Below are 13,397 nucleotides of genomic sequence, written 5' to 3' on the forward strand. Positions count from 1 at the left end.
GGATTACCCAAGATCCACAAAAATGAACAGGATCCACCTATGCGACCAATAGTGAGTGGCATTGCCTCTCTTTTAGAGCCCTTTAGCCAATATGCAGACTCTTTCTTGAAACCTTTGGTTATCCAACAGAAATCATATGTTAGAGATACTACCCATATAATTCCTATGATCGAGGGTGCCAGCTTCAATGAGAACACACAATGGCTGGTCACTCTCGACATAGAAGCCTTATACACAAACATTCCGCAAGATGATACCATCAGAGTTATTAACCAATGCCTAACTCCTGAGGCAGTCAGAGGTGCAAATAAGGAGTTTATTCTCAAATGTATCACCTTAGTTCTTAAGAATAACATGTTTTTATTCAAGGACGATCTCTTCCTCCAACGTAAGGGCACTAGCATGGGTGCTACCTGTGCGCCGAGCCTGGCCTGCCTTTATGTAGGGAATTTTGAGAATACACATCTACAATGAGGCGGCGCCCTTTTATGAAAATATCACCTTATGGCGCCGCTTCATTGATGATATTTTTTTCCTCTGGGAGGGAGAAGAGGCTTTGTTATTGGAATTTTTGGACTGGCTTAACCTGGGCGACCCCAACCTCAAATTCACAGCCCAATATGATAACTTTTCAGTTAACTTTTTAGACATCACTATCAAAAACAGAGGGCATCCTCATGGTTGAATTGTTTTCAAAACCTACGGATAAGAACACACTATTACATTATAAAAGCTACCATCCTCGCGCCCAGAGGGATAACATACCATTTGGCCAGTTTCTTCGTTTGCGAAGGAACTGTACAACTTTGGATGATTTTTACAAACACTCGGAGGTACTAAAGAGCAAACGATTAGAGCGAGGTTATCCGAAGAAACTCATTAAACAAGCTTTCAAACGTGATAGGTTCTATAATCGCGAGAGTATGTTTGAACAAAATCAAGAGGATAGAAAGAAAAGAGATGTGACATCAGAAAAACGCCTCGTTTGTGTAACACAATTCTCAAACATTAGCAATAAACTGAAAAATGTAATTAATTCTAATTGGAACATCCTAAATGAAGGCATGGAAATCAAACTTCAAAAACCACTATTTGCATTCAAGCGGAATGACAACATTCGGAAGAATTTAGTTACAACCTATAGAGCCAGTAAACCCCAAGTTCAGGCTTCAGTACACATGCAGAAAGTCGTAGGTAACTTTCCATGTGGGTCATGCAGTATCTGTGAACACTGCTTAAATACCAAATCTGTGTCACATAATGGTTCTACGCTTATATCCAAGAGCCTTAACAATTGTAGGAGCAGTAACGTGGTTTACCTCCTACTTTCCCCATGCGATTCAGTCTACGTTGGCGAGACTGGGAGAGAGCTTAGACTACGATTATTAGAACACAGATCAGCACTAAAAACCAAGAAACATAATGCACCCCTTGTAGAACACTACGAAATGATGAAACACAAATATACAGATTTTAAATGGTTTGTGATTGAGAAAATCACTGGCAACATCAGAGGTGGCAATATGGAAAAAAAACGTAAAAATAGAGAACAATGGTACATATCCATCCTTGATAGTGTTAATAGGGGCCTCAACACCAAGGAGGATTGGATGAGATTGGTAATGTAGATATCAAACTTCTGGCCTTTATGATCTGATCTACTATAGATATAGCCCTCCACTGGTGTAGGCCTACAGACTGGATAGCACTTATTTACCTTCAGTAGTAACTAAAGTGCACATTTAGGAGTAGTGGAAGAGATTGGTAATATAGATACCGTACTTTTGGTTCTTTTGATCTGATCTATTCGAGGCATAGTTCTCTACTGATGGAATCTGACACACTGGACTTTTCTTGGTTACGTTTAGCAGTAATAAGATTGTAGCATTTAGGCAAGCACGAGTTACTTTTATTCTGGTGGGGCTCTAATAGTGCGATATTTGTTTTAGGTAGCCTGAATGAGACTATCGAACATTCCCAAATAGAGGAATGATATATGGTGATCTACAGTCTACCTTCTTTAACATGGCGTAACTCAATAATATATTGGACATGTACAAATCCCTAAATGTCCAGTTGTTATATTAACCCTCCTTTTATGTGGGGTGCTTGATTAAAAATTAAAATATTGTGATATTGCTAACGCGCAGTCCTTTTTCTCAATTCATTGAGCTATTAGTACCCGTTCCAAAATGGCGCCGTTAGAAGACATGTAACAAGTACGTCTTTTCGACCTCCCGGTGCTATGAGAATTTCTCTGCCTCCAGGGAGGCCTGAACAAAACAAAATTGAGATGGTGTTCCATTATATATTCTTTTAGTTCATTTAGAAAGTGCATTTTATATAAGAGTACCTTTGTGAAACGGAAAGGATTAAACCGCAATGGATTGCACAACATCAATGGAGATAGTTCTCTCGTATTGGGCCATTTAATTAGGACAATACCACACTCTATGCGAGATGGATGTTCGCGCTCGTCCAATCCCACGTTCACACGTGGTGGACTATACGGAAGGATCTGTTTAACCCCTTCGGTGCTCATGACGGAACGGTTCCGTCATGAGCCACGGTTGAGCTGTGCTCATGACGGAACCGTTCCGTCATGACCACGCCCGCGCAAGATTCCGTCAGCACAGCGGCGGAATTTGCGCAGCATGGAAGGGGTTAATATGAGTATTAAATGTTTGGACCACTGACATTGACACTCAAAGATGGCGCTCAGTAGTACCCTGCAAAGGTGTGCCATAGAGGAATGGGCAGTCCCACATATATGACGTAGATAGGGTAGGCGCCATGTATTTAAGGCTCTCAAGTTACTGTAAATTCGTTTGCCCACGATGATTTAATTGCCGTGTTGGAAGCCCAGATATGTAGAGCTATACAGGCAAGTGTGGTAGAACACGGGTGGTAACTTTTTGTTTTTTAAGGTTGGGTATAGGCAAACATCTCCCCGAGCTTTGAAAATATAATATAGCGCTAATTATGTGAAGAAACATCTAACGTTTGATGCCTACTTGATATCTTAGTGCTGATCATTGGGGACGTGTTTAAATGTAAGGCTCCGCCGTTGGTCTTTACATCAATACAACGTGTTGGTGTCGCGCCTAATATACAATAATTTATCGACGTTTTGACATTTCACCTGAATAATTGGGTGTCCGAACTTTCTTATAAATACCTTGGTGCGGGGGGTTATTTACCCAATATGACATACGGCAGTTAATTGTGTGATAACCTGCATGACTATGGGGTCTAAAAAAATTGGGGACATTGTTTCTCTCTATAGCCTACCGTTTTTTAAACAGAAGAGATTCGTTTCTGGGGTATTGGCGAGCGAGTGGATACAGACTACCAACTATCATCCCCCTGTACCACCGTCTAGGAACTAATCTGTTGTTGATAGGTAAGCGTAAGCTATCTTCCTTATGGAGTGAGACTAACTTAGTTTTGACTTACTCAAGATTAGAATAAAACTAGATATATATCTTTATTTACAGATTGAAAATCAACATCGTTTCGGCCTCAGCCAATAAACACACCGGTTATATTAAACCATAGTAGAACGATGTGTGGGGAATCTGACTAAAGTGAGTATTGACCCCTTATCACCAACTGGGCATTCCAGTCCTACCATGTCAGTGTATTGGTAACTAGTGGAGTTTGCTTTTTCTATTATTTTGACAGATATGCCCACATCGACCCTTTTATCATTTGTGGATTAGTCGTACTACCAGGGATAGACTGCGAGCTTTCCACTAACCGTTACGGACTACGAGCAATTTACCAACTACACATATTGAGGTATATTTTTGTGTACATTTCTCTTTGAATATTCTCCATAACAAACAGTTTAAATTTTTCGGGCCCACGAATTTAGGTTCCTTAAACATAACTAGCCTATTAGACATAACAATAAGTATCTGTGTGAATATTTCATTATCATGAACCTTGTTATGGAGAGATAGGATTGGGGATCAGTACCCATGTGTTTTACCTGTATACTAGGGAGAACATACATCCATGATGGTTATAAGAAACAGGGAAAGGGTGATATATTCCAAAACGGACCCTCCTATATAGTTTATAAATCAATATCCAGTATCTTGAATGCAATGAGCATGTTTGTTAACTGCTCCTTTATTGATGAAAAAACAGATACGTCTGGCTGATCGTTCTGCATACCAGACGATGATGATCAGTTGGTAGGAAAATTAGCAGTAATGAGTTCTGTGATTATCACCTTTATGGAAATGAACTATCATGGTCTTAGAAGCTCTTGTGAAGTTAGTATCTTTTGTTTTGCTTTTTCTCTAAAAAAAAGGAAATGAGTTTGTTTTGTCTTGATCCTTTTACAGCAATATGATGTTCAGAAGATGTTTTATACAATTTTGTGATGTATATGTTTTTTTGTTTTATTATTTATAAAATCTGATTGTATGTTATATATATTTTATTGCTAGGAATTGGTATATGTACGTTTAACTGAAGGAAGGATTATTATTACCCGTCCTGAAGAAGGTGGCTCTATAAATTTTCCCACCGAAACGCGTCGACGCTCAGAACTTGAGTTGTATTTGGCCTGGGATCAAGATTGCCAAGTACTTGGGCAGAGTGAGCCCGGTGGTAATTGGTCCATAGGGAACACAAACCAACACTGTTAAAGTACGATTGTGGTGCTTTATTGTATAATTTTTCCTTCCATTTGATTTGTTAGATAGATTGCTCTTTATTATGTGTATTGTGTTTTATTGATCTATGTAATTATTTTTATTGTGTATATTTGCGATTAGTTTTTTCAAAAAAGCTGTTTTAATAAAATGTGTATTGATTTATTCAATTGATTTTATGCATGTTATTCTTATTGCTGTATATTGGATCATTCATGGGATAATTTGTGAAACTATTTTTTCCACTCCCTGCACTTATTTTTGTACTTTGGGTGTTCATCACCCCATCGGTCAACATATTTGTTTTTGGTAGACATTTCCATAGGTGACATTCCTCCTGGACAGGACACCCTAGGAGTGCCCTTGGTATCAATGTTAGGTAGAACAAAGGGAATCTTTTAAACTTCACAGTGACACCCTACCGTGCCTAATCCCGGCGCCCCCGCTGGTGGGTACTCTCCAAGTAGACACCCTTGTCGTTTATTTATACAAACATGGGTAGCTATTGACGGGCACATTTAATACACATGCACACCAAGCCATTCAAAGGGGATTCAACAAAAATTCGACCAAACTATGCAAGAAACCCCCTCACGGTTAATAAAACACACATCCACCGCCGGATGTGTAATACTTTTTATTTTACTCTCTGGAAAGGAGACAAACCTCACTTGAGAGTCACAGCGTGCTCCTGGCTGAGCCCAATGCTGTGTTACACCCACCAGTGCCCGCCGAGTGCCACACACCTCTGTGTTGTATTCCACCAGCTAGTGTGTATGCTATGACACTCTCTAGCCCATGTGCACTGTAACACCACCCCGTGAATATGTCATGCCACACTTGCCTTCGCACGGGTTATATTGCCCCATCTAACGTGCCTTCCTGGATGCCTATGTTATAAAGCACAGCGCTATGCCATACATATTACAATCTGGGATCCATATCTTTGTCACAGTGCATGTGCAATGTTACACTACCCAGCACATATTTTATATTACAACTTTAGAGACTACTTAGGTTACACAACACTGCCCTGTGCATATTACACTCCAAGGCGCATATCACATAGCAAGCGCTAGTGCCTGTGCTATCTCGCGCTCTCCAATGAATCTGTCATTGCGCACAATGCATTGCATATTATATTTCATGCCCCGGTTCATCTTATATCACACTTTTTGGTGCATAGTTTATACCATATACTATATCTAGTTTTCATTTTCAATCGTGCTCTCAGGACTATGTTCTATATAACACTGCGTCCACCTACCCTTTTCACGGGCATTACATTTTGCGATGGGGGGTGGAGGGTCAGGGGATGTTTCTGCCAAGTGAGCCCGGAGTCACAGTCCCAAACGTCCTCTTCTTCCTGAATAAAAGTGAGATTATGCTGCATACTTGTTCATATTTTAAGTAGTTCGCACAGACACATTTTAAAAACAATAAAGTTCCTAATACCCACCTTCTATGAACAGTTAGCTTGCTGCCCCATCCACCTCCTCCCTATCCTCTGTTGTCTGAATCCATGGACTAGCCTCCTCCTTCCTGCCATGCATGGTCTGATGTGCTGCCACTGCCCTGCACTTAGCATGATGTACCAGTCCACTCATCCTGCCCTCCATTGCCCAATTCTATGGCCCATCATTGACCTCCTGCTTAGCCTTTGTGCTTAGCTTGCTGCCCCTATTCTCCTCCCCCCTGCTCTCCGATGTCTTTGTGCATGCTCCTGCTCCATCCTTTTTGCCCACCATGTTCCATGGACCTGCCACTCCTATCTACTCTGAGTGTTCTTTTGAGCTGCCACTCCCCTACCACCTGCCTAGCATTGTCAGATGACTGTAACCTGTCCCTGCCACCTCCACCCTGCCTGTCCACATGCCATGCCCCTATCCCCTTCCTCCTGTCCTCCATGGTCCATTTTACTGCCACACCCTTCTGCCCTCCCTGGTCTGTTGTGCTGCAACTGCTCCTCCTGCCTGCCCCGCGCGGTCTGTTGTGAGGCCCCTTCCCCTGAACTCTCTTGTCTGTGCCCAGGTCCTGACCCTCCCTTCTATCCTCCATGGTCCTTTGTGCATGCCCCTGCACCCTCCTTCTTGCCCATCATAGCCATTGTGCTGCCACTAACCCTCCCGCTTGCCATGCATGGTCTTCTGTGCTGCCATGGCCCCTCCCACCTTCCCTGTGTGGTCAGCTAGCTGCTCCTGACGCCCTCCCACCTTCCCTCCATGGTCTGTGTGTATGCCATCATAGTCTCACTGTTGCTCTCCATGGTGTGTCTTGTTTCTAGTGCCCATCCTGCCTGACCTCCATGGTCATCTTGCTGCTCCTGCCCTGCCCCCTTGCCCCCAGCCCTCTGTTTTCATGTGAAGACCCCTATTCCCTCCCTCCTGGCTTGTCGGTTCCATTGTAATGCCCCTGATCCGTCCCTCCTGCCCTTTATGGTCTGTTATGCTGCAGCTTTCTCTCCTGTCTGTCCATTATGGTCAGCTAGCTACCATTGCCTCTTTCCCATCTGTTCTCTGTTGTCCATGTGCATGGTCCTGTCCCCTCCCTATTGCTTTCTATGGATTGTTGTGCTGCAATCCCGTCCCGAATGCCCTGTGTGGTGTATTGTGCTGCTGCAAACCCTGATGCCTGCCCTGTAGGGTCAGTTTGGTGCACCTCTCAATGTCCCTCCTGTCCTCTGTTATCCGAGTCCATGTCCCTACCCCAATTCCTCCTGCCTACCATGATCCAATGTACCATACTTGCGAACATTTTGAACTTGGTAAGAGGGAGATTTTGAAATAAAACTGGGGTATTGATTTTCCCCTTTGAGTTACATTGAAAATGAGGAGATTGTAGACAGGAAACAGATCACGTAAAGCCCATTTGAGCTTAAAAACATTGGACGTTTCCTGGCTGAAACGGGTCTGTTGGCATGTATGGTTGTATGACCACTGCCTCTTCCTTCTGCCCACAATGGTCTATTATATTGCCACAGCCTCTCTTGCCAGTCCTGTATTGTTGGTTTGTTGCCCCTGCCCCCCTTTCCACTGCCCTCCATAGTCTGTTGTGCTGCCACTGCCCTTCCTGCCTGCCTAGTGTGGTCAAATTGTTGCCTCTGCACTCTCCTACCTGCCTTCAATTTTCAGAGTCTGTGCCCCTGGCCTCTGCCTCTCAACAGTATCCCAAAGAACAACTAGATTGCTAACATTCTATATTTATTACAAAAGTGTGGAATGCCGGACGTCATCTTGATGTAATCAAAACTGTAATGCCTAGAGCATTTCCTTTAGAAATTACATATATGAGAGGGTCTTATTTGCATCAAAATTATGGTTAGTGCTCTAAAAAACTAAAATGAGGACATATTTTCTGAGTTTTCAAATAGCGACAAAGAACTTTTAAATTATTTGTAATCTTAGTTTTTTTTTATCCAGTTGACCACTTGATTAAATGTTGCATCCAAGGGGAGAGGGTGTGGTGTTACTTCCAGAGCTGCAGACTTTGCAACTGGGGAACCAGGTTGGAGTTTCTGCTTCAGCTCAACATTCTGTGATTCTGGTCAAATCACTTAATCTCCCCATGTCTACAACCAAAATGAATTTGATCTTGTGTGATGTAACCAATGTTCATGTAAAGCACTCCAATACCTGACAAGTCTGCACTATATAAAACTGCAAATACACAAAAAATAAGTGTTTTGCACACTTCTGTCATTGGGCTACATTTGGGCTACATCTGGGTGATATTTGGGCTACATTTGGGCTCTTTTGTCTCTGGTGGCCATTTTAGGAGATTTATTTGTTATGAAGTTTCCTAATTTCCTCATTTACTGCAGTCTCCTCAGTAGGAAATGCTTTCAGTTTTTTACTTTGATTCCATCAAGAAGGTATTCAGATATGTCACACATTTGCCATAAATTCTGAATGTTAGCACTCTAGTTGCTCATTAGATCACTGTAGTAAAGCTACTGCTCACCACGGAAGTCTGCTGCTAGTATTAGAAGTGCATGTTTCAGTCTGCATATCAGAATTTTTTTATGAAATAGAAGAGGATTTGAGAAGTCACTCAAATGTGCCCTAATTTTTCTTTCTTCAGCACTAATCATAATTTCTATGGCAAAATGAACCCCCTCATTGTGTTCCTTTTTAAATTAAATGTTTTAAGTGTTACCAGTTTATTCCAATCAAGATGGCTTCAGGTGTGCCATACTTTTGTCATAAGTAAGACAGTAAGCGCTCTAGTTGTTCTTAAGAACACTCTGGGACATTCTGTCATTGGGCTATACTTGGGCTACATCTGGGTGATATTTGGGCTACATTTGGGCTCTTGTGTCTCTGGTGGCCATCTTGGGAGATTTATTTGTTATGAAGTTTCCTAATTTCCTCATTTACTGCAGTCTCCTCAGTAGGAAATACTTTCAGTTCTTTACTTTGATTCCATCAATAAGGCATTCAGATGTGTCACACATTTTCCATTAATTCTGAATGTTAGCACTCTAGTTGCTCATTAGATCACTGTAGTAAAGCTACTGCTCACCAGGCAAGTCTGCTGCTGGTATTCAAAGTGCATGTTTCAGTCTGCATGTCAGAATGTTTTTATGAAATAAAAGAGGATTTCAGAAGTCAAAATGTGCCCTAGTTTTTCTTTCTGCAGCACTAATCATAATTTATATGGCAAAATGAACCCCCTCATTTTGTTCCCTTGTAAATTAAATGTTTTAAGTGTTACCACTTTATTCCAATCAAGATGGCTTCAGGTGTGCCATAAGTTTATCATACGTAAGACTGTTAGCGCTCTAGTTGTTCTTTAGAGCACTCTGGGAAGCTGCAGTAGAACACAAAGGAATCAACTGACAGTCTCTGCCCTTGTTGGGGGTACATGTTTTACTGAGAATGTCAGACTTCATTCTTACATGACTGAGAAAGATAATGTGAATTTACAGAAAATATGCTCTCAGTCTAGCTTATAGATCACCTTCCAAACCTCTGTGGGAAAAGTATGAGAAAATGGTTTTCTCTCAAACATGGTTCGTGATATCACAGCAGAAGGCTTTTTCACATGGTAAAATCACCTTAGAACACACCACAATTCCTAAAATGAGTATGGTACCATCAACAAATGATTTATAATGTAACTAAAGTCTTAAAACCTTCTATTAACTGCAATGCTGTTTAATGAGGTGCTATCATGTATATTGGTCCCAAGATGGCTGCCAACACTTCTTGGATGAAGTACTGACAGCCAATCAGATCTCACGATGAGATGTGTGGTTAGGCTCCGCCCAGATATGTGTGTGAGTTTACTTTTGATTTTCTCAGGAACTACTGAACAGATTGACACCATATATGCAAAAGGCACATGCCTGACCTAAGGACTACCTCTTTGCCAAATTTCAAGTAATTCTGTTCAGCCGTTCGGGCTGTACCTTAAACTAAAGGTCCCTAAGGAAAATTGCATGGGGAAAGTGCGTTTTGGGACCCCCCTTTTTTCTCAGCCCCCGCTTGACGAATCCCCCCCCCCCCCCCCCCGAGACTTTCAGGGTAGGAGCGGAGCGGAGCGCCCCACCTATTTTGAAAATTTCGCGAGGATTCGTCAACCGGCGCCAAAGTTATTCCAAATAGAATGTTGCGGATTTCCTATGGAAACACGATCCTAACTATAACTATCTACTGGCGACCGCCAGTAGATATTATATACATATACATATACACACACTATGATTGAAGGAGAAACATGGGAAACTGTAACCTTAAGTTAGCAGCTATTTTCTATTGCACATTTACACACTGTGCATATTCCTGCCTTCTCGGGTTGGGCAGAAAATTTCAATCTGTTAATCTTCAAGTCTTTGATCATACCAACTTCACCTTGAAGCCCAAAATGGTGATTAAGTATAATAAACAGTAATTAAGAAGCAGTGCTACACATAAATAAGCTATTTCACGAATCTGAGGTTGCTGGCCATGTTGCAACACCATTCCCAAGAGTGCTGACTTCACCAGTAGAGCTCCTAATACTGAATGATTGGGCTCATAGAAGCTAATTAGGAACTTCACTAAACGCTGTTATACAGAACAATGATTATCACAATTTCATCAAGCACTAAAAGAGGTAGCAGCAACATAATTCTTTAATATCTAAGCTGTTCTTGGCCACTGGGAAATTGAAAGTTAATTAAGGTATTCAATTTGCCGGCGAAAGCAATAGTACGACTATAACAACAAAACTTGTTGAAATAACAGAAAAGCAAACACTTGAATTGTGAGAGCTTCAGAATGCATGCTAGAGCACCAAATGTGATTGACTGTTAGCTTGCTTGTCCCCTCATTATCTCAGCAGTCTAGTTGTAAACAATTGTCTTCTTTACACATGTATCTACTCACCAAGCAGCATGAGGGGTCGTCCAGAAAGGCTGGCATTTTCAAGGTGCAGCACAGTTAGGCTGCTACTGATCCTCAGGGCGCGTGCCACAAAAGGTGCAGAGTGGTCCAAGAGTGGAGTGTTTCGGGCATCAAGATACTGCAAGCAGTTTGTCTGTAAAAATTAAAACTATTACTTCACTGCCATTTTCTAGTTTGGGTCATTACAAAATTAAAGAATAAAACAATATTAGTATTTATTTTATTTATATCGAGTCGCCAAAATTACATCCATAGTGGACATCCGCCCTTAGGGCTCAGAGTTAAAGGCAAGCCAAATGCGTTTCAACTAAAAATGTGGCTGAGCCTCTGAGATGTAAGAGAAAAAAAATGTGGACTGATATCATGCTACTTATAGCAACCGAACTAATAAAACCATCCACTAAATTGCAACTAATTCCATCCCAGTTTTGGTCCAGTAAGTTTTTTTCCCTTCAAAAATAAATAGATGGACATGGCACAAACCATATACGAATATGCATAAACCACATACGTATAATTTACTATTTATTACCATTATTATGAAGGTCATCATTAACAACTTAAAGAATCACCTCTTGAGTCCCTGCCCCTCCCAACACTCAACAAGAGTAATTAATATCAGTTTACACTCTATAAAATCTGCAAATCAAATTATATATAAATGTAATAGTAGTGTAAATTACATTGTGATTTTCGGTGCGGTTATTTATTGGTATAAATATTGCAAGGTCATAAGCACAGCACTTGGTTGTCAAGTTTGAGGACTATCCACGAACCAACGTACATCTACCTCTAGCTTGACAGACAGACAGCTCAATTTTAGGCCTACAAGAAACAATTTTCTCATGCTAATTTCTCAAACTACTTAACGGACTGACACCAAACCAAGTAAAGGCTCTTCCTTTAGTAAAGTTCTTCTTTCATGCCAAGGTAGATGTAATTCATTTCAGCCATTGTTGTTCTGTAGCGCCGAACAGAACAACCTATTTTAATTAAAATGGGCTCACCTCCTCTTTGACGCCTACTTGAAGGATCAGCAAGAAACCGGCCATACTGAGTCCAAATTAAAAAAAGTAGATTGGAAAGTTTTGTGTAGATTTGTCACATGGCGCCAAAGGTATCAGCAAACCCAAAATCTTTTCACCAAAACGTCAGACCCCACCATAATTGAACCAGAAGGCCAATAAATACTGCCGGTATATGATAATGAATTGTACATCATATTAATACATGCAAATAGTGCACATATTTTCAGGGGTAAATCAACTGTTCGGAAAATGTTAAACACTCAAAATCACTACATGTCTGAGATAATGCATGACTCTACAGTCAATTTTTAAACATGAAATTCAAAACCCTGAGGACCAACAAAAACATTTTAACATTTCTATTTCTCAAATCGGGTACTGGACTAAGTTATTATGGGACTTTTTAGGCCCAGTATGGAGTTAAGCAGATTATGGCACTTCATAGGTCCAATGCTGAAATAAGATATCATGCAATACCTACAAGAGCTCTTTTGTTAAGAGTCCTATCAGCGCCAACGTACACATCAAAACACCTCCAAACTATTAACTGGGACGTAGTTAGCAAAGTGCTACACTACCTAACCAAGAACTGAAACACATTAGAATCCTGAGCTTGATTTCAAATATTAATGAAGGCACATTTACTCTTCTGGTTAAACCTACCACCTCTCCGATCTTGAACATTACCTTTCAAGATAGCTCTTATTGAACAACAGCTGGGGCGAGCTCCAGGGGTGGTGTTTGGGGTGTTACACCCAACCTAAAAATGTATTCTTTAGTAAATAAATAGGTAAAAGTGCTTTCAAGTTGGGTATTGTGAAGTGTCTGTCAGATTTCACCTGGAATTTTTACATGCTCACACTGACAAAAACACACAGGCTCTCTTTCCTCCTATGTTTTGAAGGCAATAGAAAATGTTGATCAGTTGTCTGCATTTTAAGTACCCCTAACAATCCACCCTTCTCTCTCTTTCCAATGCCCCTTAAGCCCGCCTCATGTCCTGTATCTCATAGAATGTGCTGTAACCTGTCCGTGCATGATTGTCATGAAATCTGAAGCTCACACTCCCCCAATCATATTGACCAAGCTCCGCCCCTGACCAAGAGTCATTCCCTCGCCAGACAGCATGAGCTCATTCATTCACAACTTCGAGGTACGTCAGAAAATTCATTCAAATGAATGGTCACAACTCCTCACAGGTCTAGAGCTCTGAACATTTACTAAACAACTACTATTTTAGCACATAACGAAAAACCTTAAAAGCAAAGCATTTTTAGTTAGACCTTAGGGAATATTACATTAAAGTCACAAATTTC

The 13,397-nt window shown here is 41.1% G+C and overlaps 1 protein-coding gene across 1 annotated transcript in view; it reads right to left on the bottom strand.

Moving 5' to 3' along the window:
- Positions 1-13,397, bottom strand: part of PPP1R37 (protein phosphatase 1 regulatory subunit 37) — a 551,713-nt gene that overhangs the window by 329,374 nt on the left and 208,942 nt on the right. Inside the window, exon 6 of the mRNA XM_085625734.1 lies at positions 11,036-11,186. Within this exon, the coding sequence (XP_085481860.1) occupies positions 11,036-11,186 (151 nt within the window). The remainder of the gene's footprint in view (positions 1-11,035; positions 11,187-13,397) is intronic.

Source organism: Triturus cristatus, chromosome 9, assembly GCF_964204655.1.
Source record: "Triturus cristatus chromosome 9, aTriCri1.1, whole genome shotgun sequence".
Classification (NCBI taxonomy): domain Eukaryota; kingdom Metazoa; phylum Chordata; class Amphibia; order Caudata; family Salamandridae; genus Triturus; species Triturus cristatus.